At 31.6% G+C, this 20,055-nt stretch overlaps 1 protein-coding gene across 3 annotated transcripts in view; it reads right to left on the bottom strand.

Moving 5' to 3' along the window:
* LOC108914543 (zinc finger protein 143-like) overlaps positions 1–20,055 on the bottom strand; it is a 144,766-nt gene that overhangs the window by 86,812 nt on the left and 37,899 nt on the right. For all 3 annotated transcript variants that reach the window (XM_018720370.1, XM_018720372.1, XM_018720371.1), the window contains exon 2: positions 2,827–3,052. In XM_018720370.1, coding sequence (XP_018575886.1) covers positions 2,827–3,052 — 226 coding nt within the window. The remainder of the gene's footprint in view (positions 1–2,826; positions 3,053–20,055) is intronic.

Below are 20,055 nucleotides of genomic sequence, written 5' to 3'. Positions count from 1 at the left end.
ACAGCTCAAGAAATGCTTAATTACGGGGTTTAGTCAAGAAAAGAACAATAATCACATTTTGCAAATAAAAAGGCGTCGCAATTTTTAACTATCTTAAATACCATATAATTACCATTGATATTTCTTTATCGACGTCATAGTCAACATATTTAGTTGCATTAACTGCCCACCGAATATTTTTTATTAATATTGCTAACCCTGGAGCAATGAATTTATATTGTGAAATGTTATGGAATCGATATGCAATATAAATTTTTAATGAAAAGTATCCATAAGTAATTATAATTCATAGAGCACTTCGCAAGCTAATTATAAAATTCGATGCCATTGGCGATGTAAAGAATACAATGGTAGCGATGCTACTCCTGTTGTAGTTATGGACTCTGTACAAGACAATCCAAAGATGTCATTCAAGAAAAGGTAAGAAAATATAGATATTAGCAGATCTCATATTCAAAGAATTTTAGTATACAACATAATCTATTCATTCAAACCAATGTTTAATCATAAATTACTTGATGGAGATGATGGTCGTCGTTTGGACATTTGTTTAACAATGGGCGAGAAATTTATTGAAAACATATCCTTTCATCATAATATTTTATTTACTGACAAATCAATATTTACAACTAATGGCGTGGTTTCCTTTCAAAATTGTAGATATTGGGCCAAAGATAATCCAAATTTTTGATTGATAACTAATAGTCAAAATTTAAAAAAAGTAAATGTCTGGTGTGGCATAATGTATCATGGTCCTTAGTTTTTGGAAGAAAATCTTAATAAAAATTCATATTTGGAAATTCTCAATAATTTCGTTTTGGCAGAACTAGATAGCGAAAATTTAGAGTTCCGAAGAAAACTAGCATTTCAACAAGACGGATGCCCTGCACATTCCACACTTCTAGTGAGAAACTGGTGTGACGTTCATTTTTCGGACAAGTCGGATTCTATTATGTTTTACAATTTCTATTTGCTTTAAGTAAGATAGTTAACAATCGCGTCTTGTTTGCAAAATATGATTATACTTATTTTCTGACTAAACCCCATACTTAAGCATTTCTTGAGTTCACCAACAATTTTGTTAAATACAGTTTTTAATGAAAAACAAAAATTAAAGGCACTTTGCTTATGGAAAATTTCACATTTTGAAATTTTTTGGATGCCCTGTATGTTTTATTACATATATGATTACTGCAAATGCCTTCCCAAGACAAGCAAAACTTTTTATCAAGAATAACTTTTGCTCGAAAAATCAACAATAAAAAAAGTTTACAAGAGTGCGGTTGCGGTACCCCATCATGGGACAGACTGTATATAGGCTGTTTGTAAATAAGTGCGAAATATTTTAGGGGGTGGTTGCCGAAGTTATTTTGTGAATAACAGTTCATATAAATGTAGGTCGAAATATGCTTCGTTTCCGAGATACAGAGTGTTTAAATTTAAATTTTTTATTTATTTTTATTAATTATTATTTCAAAGAGTTTTAAAGATATTGACTCGAAATTTGGAAAACACTTTGGAGGGATAAATGTGCATTTTTTGGGGTGATCCGAATATTTCTATTTCCACCAGTGGCGTTCGTGCGAGAATGCCACAACCTTTTTTTATAAAAAAAAGGTACGCCACTCACTTTATCCCGTTTTGATTTTTTTTTTAGAAATCCGCCATCAATTCTGAATGAAATTGGTCTCTTTAATTTTTTTCGTAGAATGCACCGTTTTTGAGGAAAAAATAAAACATATATTCTATTGCAAGTTGAGTATTTTTAATTTCTATTGATACGTTATCTAGTAGGTTGCTGTCAATATTTCTAAATAAGGTACAACCATCAAATTTGTAGTTAATATCTTTAAAACTCTTTGAAATTAATAAAAATAAATAGAAAATTAAAATTTAAACACTGTATCTCGGAAATGAAGCATATTTCGACCTACGTTTATGTGGACTTTTTTTCACAAAATAACTTCGGCAACCACCCTCTAAAATATTTCGCACTTATTTAGAAATACCCTGTATACAGGGTATTTCATAATGATATGCAAATATTTTAAGGTGTTTAGAAAGTAATTTTAGGGGGGGGGGGGGGTACTTCTAATATATTTTTTTGATTGAAAACGGTTAAAATTTGAATTTTGGTACACGTTAACAACTAATTGAATGGTATTTTTTGGTAGTCTTTTTTTCTGGTTTATGTCTTTGAATGAAAGAGATTAGCACCCCTTGGTTTTATTTCTCTCACAACTTTTTTCTACGTTAGCCAATTCCAATAAGAAAAATAGTACTCCATTTTTTCGTACACTTAATGGTTTACGAGCAATAAAATAAATTATTTTTCCCAGCCGATTACACATAATTAGTATAATAGTTACCAAAAACGATTGTCATTTTTGATGCATTTTTTGCAAAAAAATCTTTTTTATCAATAGGAAACGCTAAGCAAATATGAACTATTGGAAGTACCCTCCTAAAACTACTTCCTAAACACCTCCTCAAAATATTTGCACATCATTATGAAACACCCTGTATGTCAGTTTTATACTTCCTATAATTTTTTTGAAAATATTAGTCACTATATCTGTAGCAAACCAACGGGGATAACTACGATAATTAAAATATAAACAATTCACTTTTCGCACTAGTGCGTAAAATTTGTACTTTACGCACTAGTGCGAAAAAGTAAAATTTTACGTACTGTTCGGCGTGCGTAAAGTTAGTGTCTTACGCACGGTAGTAGAGGAATCTCTTTTCTTCGGTCTATGTTGTGCTGCTGGAAGATTAGACTTAGAAAATTGCTGATGTATGGAGAAAGCGTCTTCACGGACTCACCTGTATGTAGCCTGGTGTGCTGTTGGACGTGACTTAATTGTTTAAAGCGGCGATCGCAATAGGAACATTTGTACGGCTTTTCACCAGTATGTACTCGAATGTGTTGCACCAATTGATGATTACTACTGAACGACTTCAGGCATTGCTGGCACTGGTGCGGCTTGACTTCCGACCGACCGCTCAGCTCCCTGGCGTGCATCTGCATGGCCGATTTGTGCATGAAAATCTGTAAGAAATTGGCGAGGTTAGTTTTCCCCAAAACTTCGTTGTGTGTTAGGTTCGGTCTGATGTTGAAGGTGTATTGTGACTGAACCGCGGATATCACGTATATCACGTCAAAGACGGACTTTTTATTTACTGAATTTATCGTTCCATTTTGATCTAGCGTCTGCGGGTGACAAAATTTTGATAAAACAAAAATCATCTACTGTTGCCGATGCCTTAAGAATAAGCTTGATTAAATTATGTTGTCCTCATGTTTCAAACTATTTGGTATACGTAACTAATAGCATAGGTATTTGTGGATTCTAAGTTATGGAAAAATGCGATTGTGATTCCAATATATAGGAATAAGGACCCAAAACAGTAAGACCAAATAACAGTTTACCTTATTTGTCTACAGTTGCCGAAAAAGTAATGGAAAACCACGTAGTTTTTTTAGAAAAAGTACATCACTTCCACCTGTTCAATCCGTTGTCCAATGTCACTACTTACATGCTGATAAAAGAAGAAGTATTGCTATCATAATACTTAACTTTAGCAAAGTCTTTGATACTATTAATTATTAAGTACCTACTCTATTCCATTCTTAACTCATGTGGGTTTCAGAATGACGCTGTTTTGCTTATTTAATCATATTTTGATCGTACGCAAGCTGAAAGTTTGTGGAACAAATTATGTAAACCTGTGATAATTTCTTTTGGTGTTGCAGAAAGTTCCGTTTTGGGACCAAAAAAAACCAATTACTTTGCTAAATTTTCTCAATAAATTTCGCTACATAGATGTAAGTCGATGTCAGTTCTTATATTTATTCAATAAACGGCGAACGTATTATCATGATTTTTGTACAATACTTGATTGCTAATAATATTTCCTAATCTGTAAAATAATATTCTATTCCATGACAGATAATTTCTGACAGTTAAATCTTCCAAAATTTTCCTGAACCCATACAAATGGGTTAATTTTGTATAGGTACATTTTAAGTATGTAACTAATATAAAGGAATTATTTTATACCAAATTTACAATTTCTATCTCTACTTATTCTAAGGTAACTGATAGAATCTTATTTTTGAAGGATAGTAGAGCCTTTACTGATGTTTTTTTGTTAAATTTCATAAAATAAATCTTGTTTTAATCTCTTTAAGTAGTAAATTTAACATTTAGTTAACAAAAATCATTAAAATTAGTTATACTGTTTCATACAAAGTGCGTTGCAAAGTAAACAGGTATTTTAAAAATAAGAACAACAATAAGTTTTTTTGGCAAAACCGGAATGTCCTTGACGATGTTGATGTAAGCTTTTTGGATGGCTACTATGTCCACAAAACGCTTTCCTTTCATTGGTAAATGTATTTTCCGAAAAGGTATAAGTCGCACGGTGCTAAATCAGACGAATACGGGGTGTGGTTGACAGTTAAAATGCGATTTTTAGTAAAAAATCGGTCACGAGTGTCTATCGAGGAGATGGCGCATTATCGTGCAACAAACGCCAACTTCCTACTGCGTGATATTCTGATTGAATACGACGAATACGATGCACCAAATGCTTCAAAAGACCAAGAATTGAATTCCAAGGGCAAGGCCCTTGGAATCTTAAAAACAAATCAACATTATCTTCACTTTTGACTTCTCCAAACAAGATTTTTTGGATTTTAGTTCGTCTGGCGCTTTCCTTCGGTACTTTGGCCCTTGGTTTCTGGATCATATTGAAATCACCACGTTTCATCACCAGTCACAATGTTATAAAGGATGTTTTTGTCCTTTTTGGCCTCCTTGACTATGTCCTTCGATTGTTGAATTCTGAGCAATTCTTTGTCGTCAGTCAACTTCTGCGGAACAAACCGTGTGCACACTTTTTGGTAGTCCAAATCTTTGGCCAAAATGCGATAAATCAATGATTTTGAGATGCTCAATTCCAATTCTATGAATTTCAAGGACAATTTTGGCTGCTCTTTAATGAATGCACACACAGTTTTCTGCCGTGGTCACGGATTTCGGTTGGCCAACATATTGTTCATCATTTATGTCCTCACGGCCGTTTTTAAACCTCGTATACCCCTCATGGACTCTGCCATGAGCAGTCAAGAAATCTACCTTTCTGACACATGGAATTGCCAATAGATAGGCTCACTAGAAATACTTTTTTTTAAAAGTCCTGTTTACTTTGAAATGCGCTTTGTATACAGGATTTGTAGCTACTTGAAAATACTTCAAACGCGGAAAGTATGTTGTCCCTATTTTTTTTCTAAGAAACACTATTTCAACTATTTCTATTATGTGACATGTTTTCCATGTCTTATATCGACTCTGCTTTTTTACGTCATGTGGGATCGCTTCCTACGAAACGCAAAAAGCGAGGTATAGTTACATTCTTCTTCACCCAATTCACAGTGAACGACATTAAATTTGGAAAAATACATCGTCCGAAACGGACCGAAGGCATTAATTACCAAAACAAAAATTAAAGTGGAGCTACAACTGCTGCGGGACATTTTAAATGTCTTGCATGATATATATCTGTAGTGGTTTTTAGATATTGCTTTTTTCATTTAGTGGAAAGAGAAGTGTAATGTCTTTTTTATCTCTTGGGACGGAAAGGAAAGGGTTGGAGCATAAATCATAATTTTAATTCGTAGACTTGTTCATTAAGGCACAATTGAAAAAAGTATCATCGCGTGCTAGATGTAACGTAAGGCATATACGTGGTTGTTTATCTCGCGCTATCTTAGAGAAATGCACACCTTAGAGAAAATTATTTGTTAATGGGTAAGATATTGGTTAAGAATTTTTATTAAAAATACATAGACGCTTATCATTAATATATTTTATACGTTCGTATAAAATAATTTTCATTGAAATGAAAACAAAAATTATATAAAAAAGGAAACGGTCATTATGTTATAAAAAAATACAGCTCTGAATTTTGACAAGTGGGAAAAATGTCAGCAAGGTTAAAAAATTAATATATTTTTTTTAATTTGGACAAAATTTAAGTTACTATTTCCGTTTAACTCATATCTGTGAAAGTAATAATTTCATTATGACTTAGTAAATATGAAAGTAACATATTTTCTTTCTTAATCCAAAAATGTTGTCTGTTTTCCCATTTAAAACACTAACCTAACTAAATTTTACCTGAACTTTCTTATCAATTTACTTAATTCAAAAGGACATGCATGTATGTATTTCGTATGATCAATTTTTCGAAAAAAAATCCCATCAAATGAAGCCAAGCAATGTTCTTCGATACCAAAAAGATATGGTAAAACATATCTAATCTCAAAGACAAGATTTTTATGCTTTGCAATTTTGGTATCGAAGCAAATTGATTTCATTTGATATATTTCATCAGCAATAACTAGTGGCACCTCAAGATCATTCAGGAATGCAGATAGAGATTCATAATAGTTATCAGGAAGAACATGTAGAATTGAACAAATTTTCTTATTGTTAGGATTTTCCGAAAAATTTTTACGCTTAATATAAAATAAAATTACAAAAGTTAGTAATAAAATATGTATAAATAAAAAACAGATTTGGTAAAAAAGCCATTTGAAAGAATAATCTTAAGTAAAATGTAGAAATGGTAAGAATTATTGGCTGTTTATTAAATGTTACTGATATAATTATTTGGTGGTTGAAGCAAGTAGCCCTTAGAGAAGTTACCTGCAGTACTGGCAGTTAGGAGTATTGTCTATGAGATTAGATATGTTTTGACTTCATTTGATAGGACTTTTCGCAAAACTTTTGGAATTATTTGTATTAGCTAAACATCTTTAAAATAAAGTAACAAAATTAAATTCGACTTGTTCTAGTGACTAAATAGTTTTAGGTGATACCTTTTCACATTATACAATTCAAGTTAAAATTAGGAATAATTACCTATTTCTATTTTTTAAAACTATGTAATATTTTTAACATTTACTTACTTCAACCAACGGGAGAGTGAAAAAGGGTTATTTTAAAGTTTTTGAATTACACTATACTCCAGGGTCGAAATTATAGAGAGTGATTCATCGCTAGCTTTTGGACCAGTAAGGGGGATGAAGCGTGCCGGGAACGAAAATCCATTGGCGTGTCTGCGTAAAAGGCAACAAAATATAGAAAATAATGAAAAAAGATAATAAAACATAACATCTAATATTTTCTACGGTTTGCTATAACAGGCACTTTGATCCATTTTAATTATTACAGCATTTTAAAACGTCCCAATTGTGTTTTTTTAATTTATAAATTTATTATAGCCATGGAATTAGACCCCTCGTCTACGCTTATGCTATGACGTTTCTCAGGACGGGTTAAATCAAGTCCGTTTACACCCACTAAAAAAGCATTTCCCTATTCCCTACCAAGTGCAAAAGACAGAGATAGAATATAGATCGACGTTCAGTGTAACTCGGTCTCTAGACGATTATAGATTCTATCGATGTGCGTAACGAGCGGCACAAAGATAAATAATATTGAACCGTATAAAAATCATTTTATATTTTATATGCATTATGGTAATAGTGTTTTTATATTATGTATTAGTCACTCTTTATAATTTCGACAGCGGAGTATAGGTAAAACTTTTTAGATTTTTTGAAAGCATTTTTTTTATCCTATACATAATGTTATAATTTTTTTTCTAAATCGGTATATTTAAAATTCACCAAGTGAATAAAAACTGATATTTTAGAAAATTTTGATATTAACAGGTTTACAAATTTATTTAGGACGTCATGAATAACATATGTTGTTAAATTAGAAAATATGGATAAAATAATAAATTACAGAATTAAATTTTAGTTTCACACAGAAATCGCTTAGCCCTTTGCCAAGAAATTGATTTCTTAACTTTTAATAGGCTAATTTAAAAAATTGTTTATGAAACGATCTTTAAAATAATAAAAAAACAGCTACCTGCAGCCTACAGCCGTTTAAAATTTCTTATTTACTTACTTTCTTTCTTTTTACTCCGTTACTGGTTGAGGTATAGAAATGCGACACATACTAAAAGGTAGGTAGAAATATCAGAAAATTAAAAATTAATCAAAATATGTACATAAATTTTATATAAGTACAATTTTCTATTTTGCAGGTTTAAAAATATCAAATGTTAGAATATACAGGGTGTAACTAAAATGCTTGGCCAAACTGTAATGCCGGATTTTACGGCATCTGGAAACTTTTTGTTTTTGAGATACAGAGTGTTAAATTTTGATAAAATAAATCGATTTTCTAGTATACATAATAACGGCTGAGGAGATTTCATAAAAATTTGGAATGCTTTAAAATCTTTTATTGTCTGCAAAGTACGTACTTGTATCTCACAGGTTTGTAACATCCAGGGGCGTAGTTCCAAGGATGGGCGTAATAATTTTCGTTCACATTTCATTTCTTCCAAGTTATTCAAAATACCATGCACTCTTATGACAAAAGGTTTTTAATAGATGCACTATTTGAAGATCAAATAAAAATTTTTCAAGTAACTACGCTATGAATAAAATTAACACCCTGTATATCATAAACTAATCTTTTGCGGACACATGTTTATGGGAACTTTTTGTTCGTTTCTTTGTAACGTCGTTAAAGTTGTTGCTAAAGTTATGTTGATAATTTGCCATATAAACCGTGTACAAACATTATCGGTTTAGAAGTTACAGGGTGTAAAAAATAAAATTGTTTTTGGTGATAGGTTTGGGTGATAGATTTTTTTTTAATTGAAAGGTTAAACATTGTTCTGAAAGACAAAGTTAAAATAATATAATTTCAGAAAACATAACTTTGTTGTCGTTTTTGTTAGTTTTTGATTTATTTTATATCCTTATTACCATTTCATAACAAATACCTGTAATTGAACAGTTTGTTCTACTGTAACTGCATGTCATTATTACCTTTGGAGCTACATAACTCAAAAAACGGTAGCGGAGTAAACAGAGAGACCCTTTTTTTGTTTAAACAGAAAAATTTGAGAATTTAGAATACAGCATAAATTCAATTATTTTCACGGTCTTAAAAGTTACATTTACTTAAAGGTAAAATTTAAAAAATATTTGCTTTTATCTGAGCTTTTTTTAACTTCATAACCTCCTGTAATTTCTAAATCATCAATAAAGTGAACACGAATTTATATAAGGCAAACTTGCAACAGTTTCGACACTCTGTCTTCCTTCTTGATTTTTTACGCTTACTCCGAATCACCCCGTATAAGAGATTTGTATGTCCGACGAAAAGTTATTAAAATTTTTGTAAGGTAATCGGCCTGCAGCCTTCTAATTGAACGTGCAAGTAGGTAATGCATTTTTACGCGTGGCTGATTATAGTAACTGGGTAAAATAAGTTTATATTTTCTATCTAAGGTTTTGATTATATTTCACCATTATGGAACGTTAGCGGGCAAGCAGGAAGTATAATAATTGAGTTCAGAGCGTATACCGTCGTGTAGGAGTACCACATTGATCAATATGCGTTTTCACTTTAATTGTTCGGGGTAAAAAATAACGCAGATGTTCGTTGTTAAACGAAACATAATTTATAATGCTTGTGCAAGTAAAACACTCCTAACGAGAAAACTAAAGCAAATAGAATATAAGTATATGCGCTATATTAAATTTTCGTTTTTTAATGTAATCTTTGTGCTCGTCTATTATAATTTTTACAGCTCGAGAGATCTCTCCAACATAGTATTTATGGAATTCACAACGTATGCATCGTATAAATGCATTGTTTTTAATTTTTATACTAATTTTTTAAGGTATTAAGCTCATTCAAATAAATTCAAAAAAGAAATTATCAAATGAAGTCAACCAATGTTCTTCGACACCAGACATCTAGGTATGCAAAGGATATTCAATTTCGCAGACAAGAATGCTAACTGCTGATTCTGTGGGAAACAACTTTTCCATGGGCTATTTGCCCCACCTAATATTGTATTAATACACCACGCTAATACTCATTAAACAGTTATTAACAAATAACCATTCAAAATAAAATTGAAATGTTGAAATAATTATTTTAAAGACGCAAAATTGAATTTCCTTTCATTTGAGTGAGGCTTGTTAGTGCTCATTTTTATGATTCGATGTTTGATGGTCTTTTCCGGTACAAACTAATTCAAATAATATTTAAAATCAACATTTTCTACATGAATGAATTTAACTTTTTCGTGTGGGAATTTATAGAAACTAAAGTTTATTCTTCTGCTCCCACTAGAATGCAATATAAGCAAGACAAGCGAAATCGGAAAAGGTAAGCTTCAGATATATTATATATCTGAATTAGTTGCTAGTGTCGATGATAATTTTAAGAAACGTATTCGATTCTCTGATCAGGGCAATAATACACTTTTGCGCTGACATTGCAGCTAGTGCAGATTAAAGAAGTTTTTAAAAAACTCAAGAGTGCATGTTTTTTTAAATAATATGTACTTATTACTTTAACTATTTATTTTGGTCTAATTAATGGTTCGTATCAGTTTTTATCTTAAGATGAGTTTTTTATTTTTTTTATTTCCCTCCAGACACCTAGAGATGAACATTAACACTTTTTAAAGACTTCTTAACATGCAAAATCTAATAATAAAAACGTTTCCCGCATCGCATACTTTTCCCAATCACCGTATGACTGTCTGGTTTACTTGAGACTTGCGCCCGGTGTCTTATACCCTCTTTAATTTCTTGGGGAAGTTTTTAACCCGTTCTTTCCGTTTTTCCTTTTGCCTCTCGTTTTTAATCACAGCTTTCTAGATTTCGACGCTTACCTGCCCGTTTTAATTCGTCATTATTAAAATAATGTTCCACTTTTAATATTTCATTATGATTTGAAAGTTTTTTTACTCCATTACTTTTGCTCGACTTCTGCCTCTTCAAGTTTAACTTTGGGGGCGTTTCATGAAATAAAATTTTCCTTGAAAGTCATCAATTGCGATAAATTGCCGAAAAACAAATTTTAGTCCAAATAGTTATTATTATCTTTATGAAGCTATGTCCAAATAATGAGCTTATAATTAGTGTACGTTACAAATTGCCCGTGTTACATTAGTACCTAAAAATGAATACAAAAATTAAGACAAATTTCGTGTTTTCAATAAATTGCTTTTAACATTACAGGTTAACTTTTGGATTTTTAGCGGGTTTATTCAATAGTCACTTGTTATTTTCAATTTTTAAATAAATTGTATATGGCTGTTTATTACTGCAGTTGCGTTACTCTGGCATACGTTAGAGGTCTATCATGCTATGCTGTTATAAAGACTGATTTTTATTCCACAAGTTGGTAGCCTTAAATTTGACATTGACCAATTTATTGAAACATGTAAAAGAGTACTACAAATATAGCGAATTGTGATAATTTCTAGATCTTGGGTTTTTAGTTAGTTTGTTTTTAACTGTAAAACCTGTTTAAGGTACTGAAAATAGTTCGCTATGATTTTGATATTATTTAGAAGTCGGGATAATTCGATATTTAGAAATGAGCTGTAAATTCTTTTTATTTTTTCTGTTAGTATTTCGAAAACGAAAATTTATACTGGGTGTTCTGTAAAAATGTCACAAATTGAACACCAACACTGTATATTTGTCTTTGGATAAAAATTAGATTAGATTAATGGTTGCAAAGATTTAACTTACATTACTCTTTAAGAATTGTTTAATTTGTCTCGTTGTATTTAAGACCTACTTTGATAAACAAATGTTAGATCCAGGTCGTATCGTTTTGGTGTTTTTTTTTTATTAAAGAAAATAGCATCCCTTTGAGACATTCCGAAGTACCCTCTGTAATTGGTCGCATCCAATGTGTCCAAAGGTTTTGCTGTTCTGCGGGTCCGCCCCCACAGAACCTAACCCGAGAACTAAGGTTAAGGAAATGCACTATAAGTCTGTAACTGACAACGACTAGCTACATATGCCACGGCATGCATAACTACCCGATAAAACCTTGGTATTTTAAATACCACTAAAACTAAATATGATAACAAGACGCGGTTTTCACCATTCGTTCAGGTATGAAAAACATACCTTCTGCATCTCATACTTTAAAGTAGTAATTAGTAGGTAATGAAACTATGTTAAATTTTTCACACCGATTTAGACAAAATGGTGCGCTATGGAGCTAGGGAAGACTGTGCAAATTCATTACAAGTACGGAGAGTGTGTAGCTGAGACTGTGCGCAAATTATGTGTAATTTTCGGTAGAAGAAACACCTCGAATTAATTGCCAAATATAAACAAACGGGTTCGTTTGTAGACATAAAAAAAAATAGGCCGGCCTCATACTGGCCGTTCAGCCGAAAATATTGCTATGCTAATTATAGTGTGACGGAAATTCCCTTATTCAAATTTGGTAACTAATCTTATCACAGTTGTTTCAATCGGGGCGTGTCTCCTACCGAATATTTCACGTTATTTGCGCACAGTCTCAGCTACACACTCTCCGAACTTGTAATGAATTTTCACAATTTTCACTCACTCATCCATCATATAGCGCTTCATTTTGTCTAACCGCAACGTGTTATTAAAACAATGCACCATGCTGCCAACTCTTCGGAATGAAAATAGCCTACAATTCACATCCTGCGTTACTTTTGGGTTGCGGTTATTTCTTGTCTTCTGTGTTATTAACACTTTTTTGTTTGCTTAAATCAAAATCAACCGACAATATCTTAAAATAACGCTAGTCAAACTTCTGACATTCTGTATATTATTATATCTATTACAATTTATAAAATCTAGAAGCAGAACCTTGATTATATTTTCCAAGAAATGAATAGTAGAAACATTAATTAATAATGAATTCTGATAAATGAAATACGTACATCCTCTTCTATTCCATTCTATTCTAAGATGCCTTGGTTTTAAGATACAGGGTGTTCGCATTTTTTATTTTCGTTTCGTTTTGTGCAGATATTTCTCTTTATTTAATGTTGAGAGAGGATAAGCTTAAAACGTTGCGGAAATCAGAACCGTACATATGTTGTCAAAATTATTTTGAGTCACTTTATAGAAATATCACTGTAAATAGTAGATTAATGAAAGTGATTTAATTAAATTATAGGTAAAAACTTCCCTGAATAGGTTCAAAATGCCAATTTTTTTAATTATTGGTTCATACGTACATCAATGATATTATTTGAATAAATGTATATATTTTTTAAAATTTCAACACCTTTGGTTGAAATATTGACTTTCAACACGTTGTAACTTAGAAAAGGGTTGTTTAAGGACATATGTTTACTTTACCTGAGAAGACATTAAATTAATTCAAACAAAATAAATATGTATTTTGCGACACCGACATCTAGGTATGCTAAAAACAATTTCAAAGACAAGCTATTAATTAACAATTAACGATTTTGTAGGAAATAACTACTCTGCGGATTAAAGCCGTGATCACCATTAAATTACATCCACGATATCTAGTAAATATGGTATATCTATCTATTATCTAAAAAAAATGAAAATAGTCTGACGTATCGAATCTTTTGTTATTTCTAACATTCTAAAGAGTTAAAAGATAAACTCGCGTAATGAACCACAATAGAAGAGATGATCTATTTCTGCATTTGAATATATTTCTATTGTCTTAAATAATAATTAATACAGATATACTCGTATATGTTTATTTGACATTGTGGGTATGTAATTCAATGCTGGACGAGGTCTTAATACGCAGAGTAGTTGTATAATCATTAACAATTGTTGGTAAGAAGTATAATCCGTATGATATTTGTTGAGATAGAATTACAAGGAGACCCCTGCGTCACTTTCTTGGAATTAACCGCATTCGACACCAGATGTGGAAAGACATTGGCGAGAAATTTCAAATCACGCCCCAGCCGCAGTAAATTGTTACAATAGTCTGATAATTTCCTTGGAAATCTATTTCTACAAATATTGTACAGACTGTACAAGGTGACCCAAAACTAATAGTTACGCGCCACTATACTAAAACGGAAGAGCAAATAGAATAACGCAAAGGGGAAAAATTTTAGTATTTGCCTTTTTCCTGTAATGATGGTCACTATACACATCAAAAAAAGGTTTAATGTTTGTAATATGTAAAAAAGTAATAAAAAAAACATTTTTTGTATTAATGAGCTATAACGAGTGTTTCTTTAATCTGAAACTTTCAAATATGTATCTCGAGAAATAAGCACCATACAAAAACTGTCAATATTCAAAATTTAGTTATTCCACGGGAGAAATACGTTAATGATAAAATTAGTACCTCTGCCCCACCCCTTGTAGATGGGGAGAGTGGTAACTTTGAAATCTTAAATAATGAATTTCGAATAACTGGAAAATTGTTACCTGTAGAAACATAAATGGCTACTGAATAAACTGCTTTTAACGTAACTAGGAACAACGACGTGGACAAAGTAGTTTTCTGTTCCCTTCGGGGTGCTTGATTAAAATAACTTGCTTCTTAAAGTAATTTTTTTCTTTCTACGTTTATTTTGTGTGTTTGCTATCATAAAAACACGAAGAAAGAAATAACACAAACGTTAAATGTAAACATAATAAAACAAAATACAAAAATATACATTCATTTGAAAGTTGATTTAATCAAGCACTCCCATAAATCATAATCGAGGGAAATCGCGTATCCCAAAAAGGACTCCTGTTCTTGGGTTACGATAATAGTAGTTTCTTGATGTCATTTTTCAGCAATTGAAAATTTGAGAAATAAAATTTGTTTTAAAACTAATTTTGATTATTTACAGTGAAAAGGTGACCTTTTTTTTATTGCAAACGCCTTGCAGAATCGTATGTATAGGATAAATGAAAAAAAAATGAATTTTGTACATACAGGGTGGGCCACCAGTAACGCCTCCGTTGCTAGGGACCAAACTGCAAATGTTACAAAAACCTGTGTAGGTGGGTATGTGTAGGTTGATTATAGCCACATTTTAAAAATATTTTCAAATATACAGGATGTCCAGGAAAAGCTTACCATATCAAAGTTATGTATTTTTAAATGGAACACCCTGTATTTTACTGCATTTTTGAAAGCACCGTAAAAAAATAGGTGAACTTTATTAAAGGTTCTGCATACCTAGGACTTACAGTTTGTGAGATTTTTCAATTTTAGTGAAAATGCAGGCATAGCGTAGAAACTTAATATTAGCAATTAAAAAATTAATTTTAAGGAAACAGCTTTGGAGGGTCTATTTTAGATCCTTGAAGTTATAAATTGTTATATTTGTCGTCACTTAGTATTATACACGGTGTCCAAAAAACTGCTGAATACTTCTCTCAACTTTAAACGGCAATAACTTAGTTATTTTAAATGGAACACCCAATATATTTTTGCTTCGGGAGTTAGGAAATTTAAAACTCTTTCACACTGTGTATAGATTCCCTATACCTATCTCTAACGGTATTGGAGATATTTGTGCCGTTTCGTTTTTTATCGAATTTTTTTGTAAGATGTATCCACGTGTCATTATCGAGGTCTTTATTGATATGGTTTGGGGTCTTCTCGATGACGTATCGTTAAATATATTGAGAAAAATGAGGATGCAATTAGATGGCGCACCTGAAAATTTTTCATATTCAGTAAGAAATTATTTAAATCGAAAATTTAGTAATAAATGGATAAGTAGGAATGGTGCATGTCAGTGACCACGTAGGTATCCAGACCTCACCGTAATGAACTTCTTTGTTGCGAGCTATATAAAAAATCTTGTACATTGTGTACAAGATTTTTTCCACCTATTAATTACTTGCGATGATATTGAAGGGAAGAATTAGAGTTGCATTTGCATGAAAATATCATTTGAAAATAGAATATGATGCTGTATTCAAGAGAATGGTTATCAATTCGAACATCAATTAAAATTTTTGTTTGTTTCTTCTAAAAGTAAAATTTCCTTTTATCATTATCATGACAATATTCAAAAAAGTTTCCTAATAAAAAATATTTTATAAGCAGAATAATTATAAAAAGTTATTAATTTTGTATAAATATGTTTGTAGTAAGTAACTGAATTATTTATAAACATGAAAAATATTTATTAAAGAAAATTTTACTTTTAGAAGAAACAGAAAAATTTTAATAATGTTCGAATTGATAACTATTCTCTTGAATACAACATCTTATTCAATATTCAAATGATATTCTCATATTCCTTAGAATATTTGAGGTGATTGTGGCAAATGCATCTCTAATCCTTCCCTTCATATCATCGCAAGTAGCATGTGGAACACTGTGTACAAGTTTTTTTATATAGCCTGAAACAAAGAAGTCCATTACGGGAGGTTTGGGCACTAGGTAGCCACTGACATGGACCATTTCTACCTATTCATTTATATTACTAAATTTTCGATTTATATAATTTCTAACTGAATATGAAAAATGTGCAGGTGCGCCAGCTAATTGCATTCACTTTTTTGTCCTTATATTTAAAGAGACATCATCAAGAAGAACCCAAAATAATTCAATAAAGACCTCGATAAAGACACGTGGATACATCTTACAAAAAAAATCGATAAAAAACGAAACGGCACAATTATCTCCAATACCGTTAGAGATAGGTATAGGGAACCTATACACAGTTTGAAAGAGTTTTAAATTTCCTAACTCCCAAAGTAAAAATATACAGGGTATCCCATTTAAAATAACCAAGTTATTGCTGTTTAAAATTGAGAGAAGTATTCAGCAGTTTTTTGAACGCCCTGTATAATACTAAATGACGACAAATATAATAATTTATAACTTCAAGGATCTAAAATACACTCTCCAAAACTGTTTCCTTAAAATTATTTTTTATGGCAAATATTAAATTTCTACGCTAAGCCTGCATTTTCACTTAAATTGAAATATCTCACAAACTGTAAGTTTTTTAATCAAGTTCACCTATTTTTTTACGGTGCTTTTAAAAATGCAGTAAAATAACGGGTGTTCCATTTATAAATACATAACATTGATATGGTACGCTTTTCCTGGACACCCTGTATATTTCAAAATATTTTTAAATGTAGCTGTAATCAACCTACACATACCAACCTAAACAGGTTTCTGTAAAATTTGCCGTTTGGTCCCTAGCGACCGAGGCGTTACTGGTGGCCCATCCTGTATATCATGAATTTAAAAAAAATGTTTTAGACGAATCCTACGTATTTTGTAAAATCGGAATTTGCAATAAAAAATAGGAGGTCCAAAATGTTAATTGTGGACTTTTTTTTCGTAGAGTGCTTATTTCTCAAGTTTCAGGTTAAAAAAATCACCCGGTGTATTGAACATACTTATGAAAACAAACTAATTAATATGCACGACATCTTAAATAGTCATCTTAAATATTTAGAATATTTATTTGTGTACGAAGGTGAATATCAGTTTTTTTAATGTACCTCGTCTAAAGGAAAATAATTGTTGCCGTACATGATGATCTGGCTTTTACTTGAAATGCAATGATTTTTCAATTACTAACATGGGCGTAGCTAGGATTTTTGCTAGTTTGCTAGTGGTGGACCCAGTAAGCTCTATGGAGGCTTCTAGAAAAAAGAAAAGCTCAGGCACAAATCCTAAACACTTTTTTCGTTTGATTCTAAAAAAGGGCCACGTAATCAGCGACTTACCGATTCAGAACCTAAACACTCTTTGAAACTTGCAGCATGCAGCAATAACTAGGGGGCCGTGGCCACCCTGCCCCCCTGGCTACGCCCATGATTACCATCATTTTTTATTTATCAAGGTAGCTACGAAGAAGTAGGCTGCATACAACCCGTTTCTTTGTAATGTTGTGTAAATATGCGTCATTAACAATCGAAAACGGATACTTCAAGAGGTTTAGAAGATATTTAAAAAAATAATTGTAGCAGGTCATCGTCAAGCTGCTACTGGCGATGCGACTTGAACTTTCTCGGGCGCAGCACTAACAGCTGATAGCTACAATTTATAAACAAAGCGTGTTTAAAATACAACATTAAACATAACTGAGGGAAACATTGTTATTAATATTTTTTACTAACACAAGATCAATCAAATAATTCGCTAAAACTGGTTTGTATAGTCTTTCCGAACTCAATTCAAGACAAAGAGATGTACCAGGTTCGGTCGCTGACGCAGCAACTTGCCATTAAAATATTTGAAAAATATGTTCCCATATTTATTTAGCCATACCCATATACATATATGGTCGAACTAAACGCACGCGCACGCTGGCAAACGGCATATAACAGCCGCACTGGGCGACTGGGCAATAAATCTCAGTTGTTGACAAGTGGTTGACAAATTTCATAGCAGTGCAGTGCAGCAATGCGGAATTTGGTGTGATTCAGGTAATTTTAATTTATTATAGGCACCTTCTATTAATCATTCATATTACAATTGCGAAAGGGAGAAATAAGGGGGATATTTCTTTACTAATGGCATTTTAGAGATCTTCTTAAACGAAATTTATCAACAATATATTAAAATTGTTTGAGGATATAAATAATTAAAATATGTTGTTGGCCAAATGAACATATAATAGAAATTTTCTACACATTATATACAAATTATTATATTTTTTTACGTTTAGCAGAAAACTTTTTTAGGGACACCTTTGAAACTCATTAAATTTTACTGCTAGACGCTTTTATACACGTTCAACTGACTTCGGAAAGACCATACTACTTGGATAAATTTTATTTGAACTTTCTGTGTTAACTTCGAAACATCCAACAAGTTTGAGAACAAAAATCCAAATTTTCCGAAAATTCTTCACCAAAAATATTATTACTGATATTACTAGTATATAAAACTGGTTTGCTTCAGCCGACAAGTAACTAAATATTTTTCCGTTTAGAATTGTTTTACATATTTCGGAATTATATTTACCTGCGGGTAGTCAAAAGGGACGTGCATCGTAGGGTAGGGCGCAAACTGAAACATAGAGGGCTGGGAGTACACGGATGAGGTGCTTGGCCCTGGGTCGAAAGATGAGTAAGGCAAAGAAATGTGCCCAGAAGGAGACGTGTACATAGAAGGCGTAGGATTCGACCACGACGAAGTACTGCTTGCGGTGGAAGTGGTGCTGGCCGTCGTGGTTTCGTTGAACGCCCCGTACATGGTTTTCTTATAATTATATTAATCCCACTGATTACGACTCACGTCACTCACTGCAATCAGTCGCTGCACTTTGTCATTTTTTATAAATGCAACTTGTCATTTTTGCATTGTGTATATTTACTGGGCTATATTTACTACTTTATATTCTTGAAGGGAATAAAAATGTATCATTACGTGTGGTATAATTAGAAAATTTAGTATTATTTCGTCTTTCCACTGGACGATTCTGTATCATATTTTTTCTAAACCCAACAATTATTCGCAACTGAATTTAATTCATATTATTTTCCGATTCCGAAGTTATGAACTTTACGAAAAGGTAGGTAGTTTTAAATCTAAAACTGCAACAAACGAAAGAGACAACAGTAAAAACGGTGTGTTTATTTTTACGTTTCAAAATCAGTACAAATAACATTGGCGTCTTGGTTATTTTAAGGGATCAAGATACATTTCATTTAGTAAAGGTTTGCAGAATTTTATAGATTTTATAATTAGTTACATTTAAGGTTACTTAAATAAAAATATGCATAAAGTTTTATCCTTTATAATGACAAAATGATAATTACTAATCAGAATTCAGGGTTCAGAGAATTCAGGAATGGATAAAATAGGGAAATATTGACCTATTTTTCTTGGTGTGACATATTTTCAGTTAATGAAGTTAAAAAAACATTATTAGGTATATGTATATTAAAAACAAAATAATCTTCAGAAATTATTTTAATAAAAAGCTGATAATAATTTTGAATATGTCCAGAGTCATCAAGAGCATGTTATTCTTCAGATTCAGAAGCATTAAATATGTACAGTTTGAAAACACTTCCAATGTAGTATTTTTGTTTAGTTACAGAGAAATTATATTTTGTTTCTTGTCGTTCTTTTCATCATTTTAAATAAAACGATTACTTTTTATTAATTTCTTTTTATTAACTTGATCAGCAAATTATTTCTGGAAATATATTTTAATAAACAT

This window comes from Anoplophora glabripennis, unplaced genomic scaffold, assembly GCF_000390285.2.
Source record: "Anoplophora glabripennis isolate ALB-LARVAE unplaced genomic scaffold, Agla_2.0 scaffold516, whole genome shotgun sequence".
NCBI lineage: Eukaryota > Metazoa > Arthropoda > Insecta > Coleoptera > Cerambycidae > Anoplophora > Anoplophora glabripennis.
The sequence above is the reverse complement of the archived record's forward strand: the minus strand, read 5'-3'. Positions and strand labels throughout refer to the sequence as shown.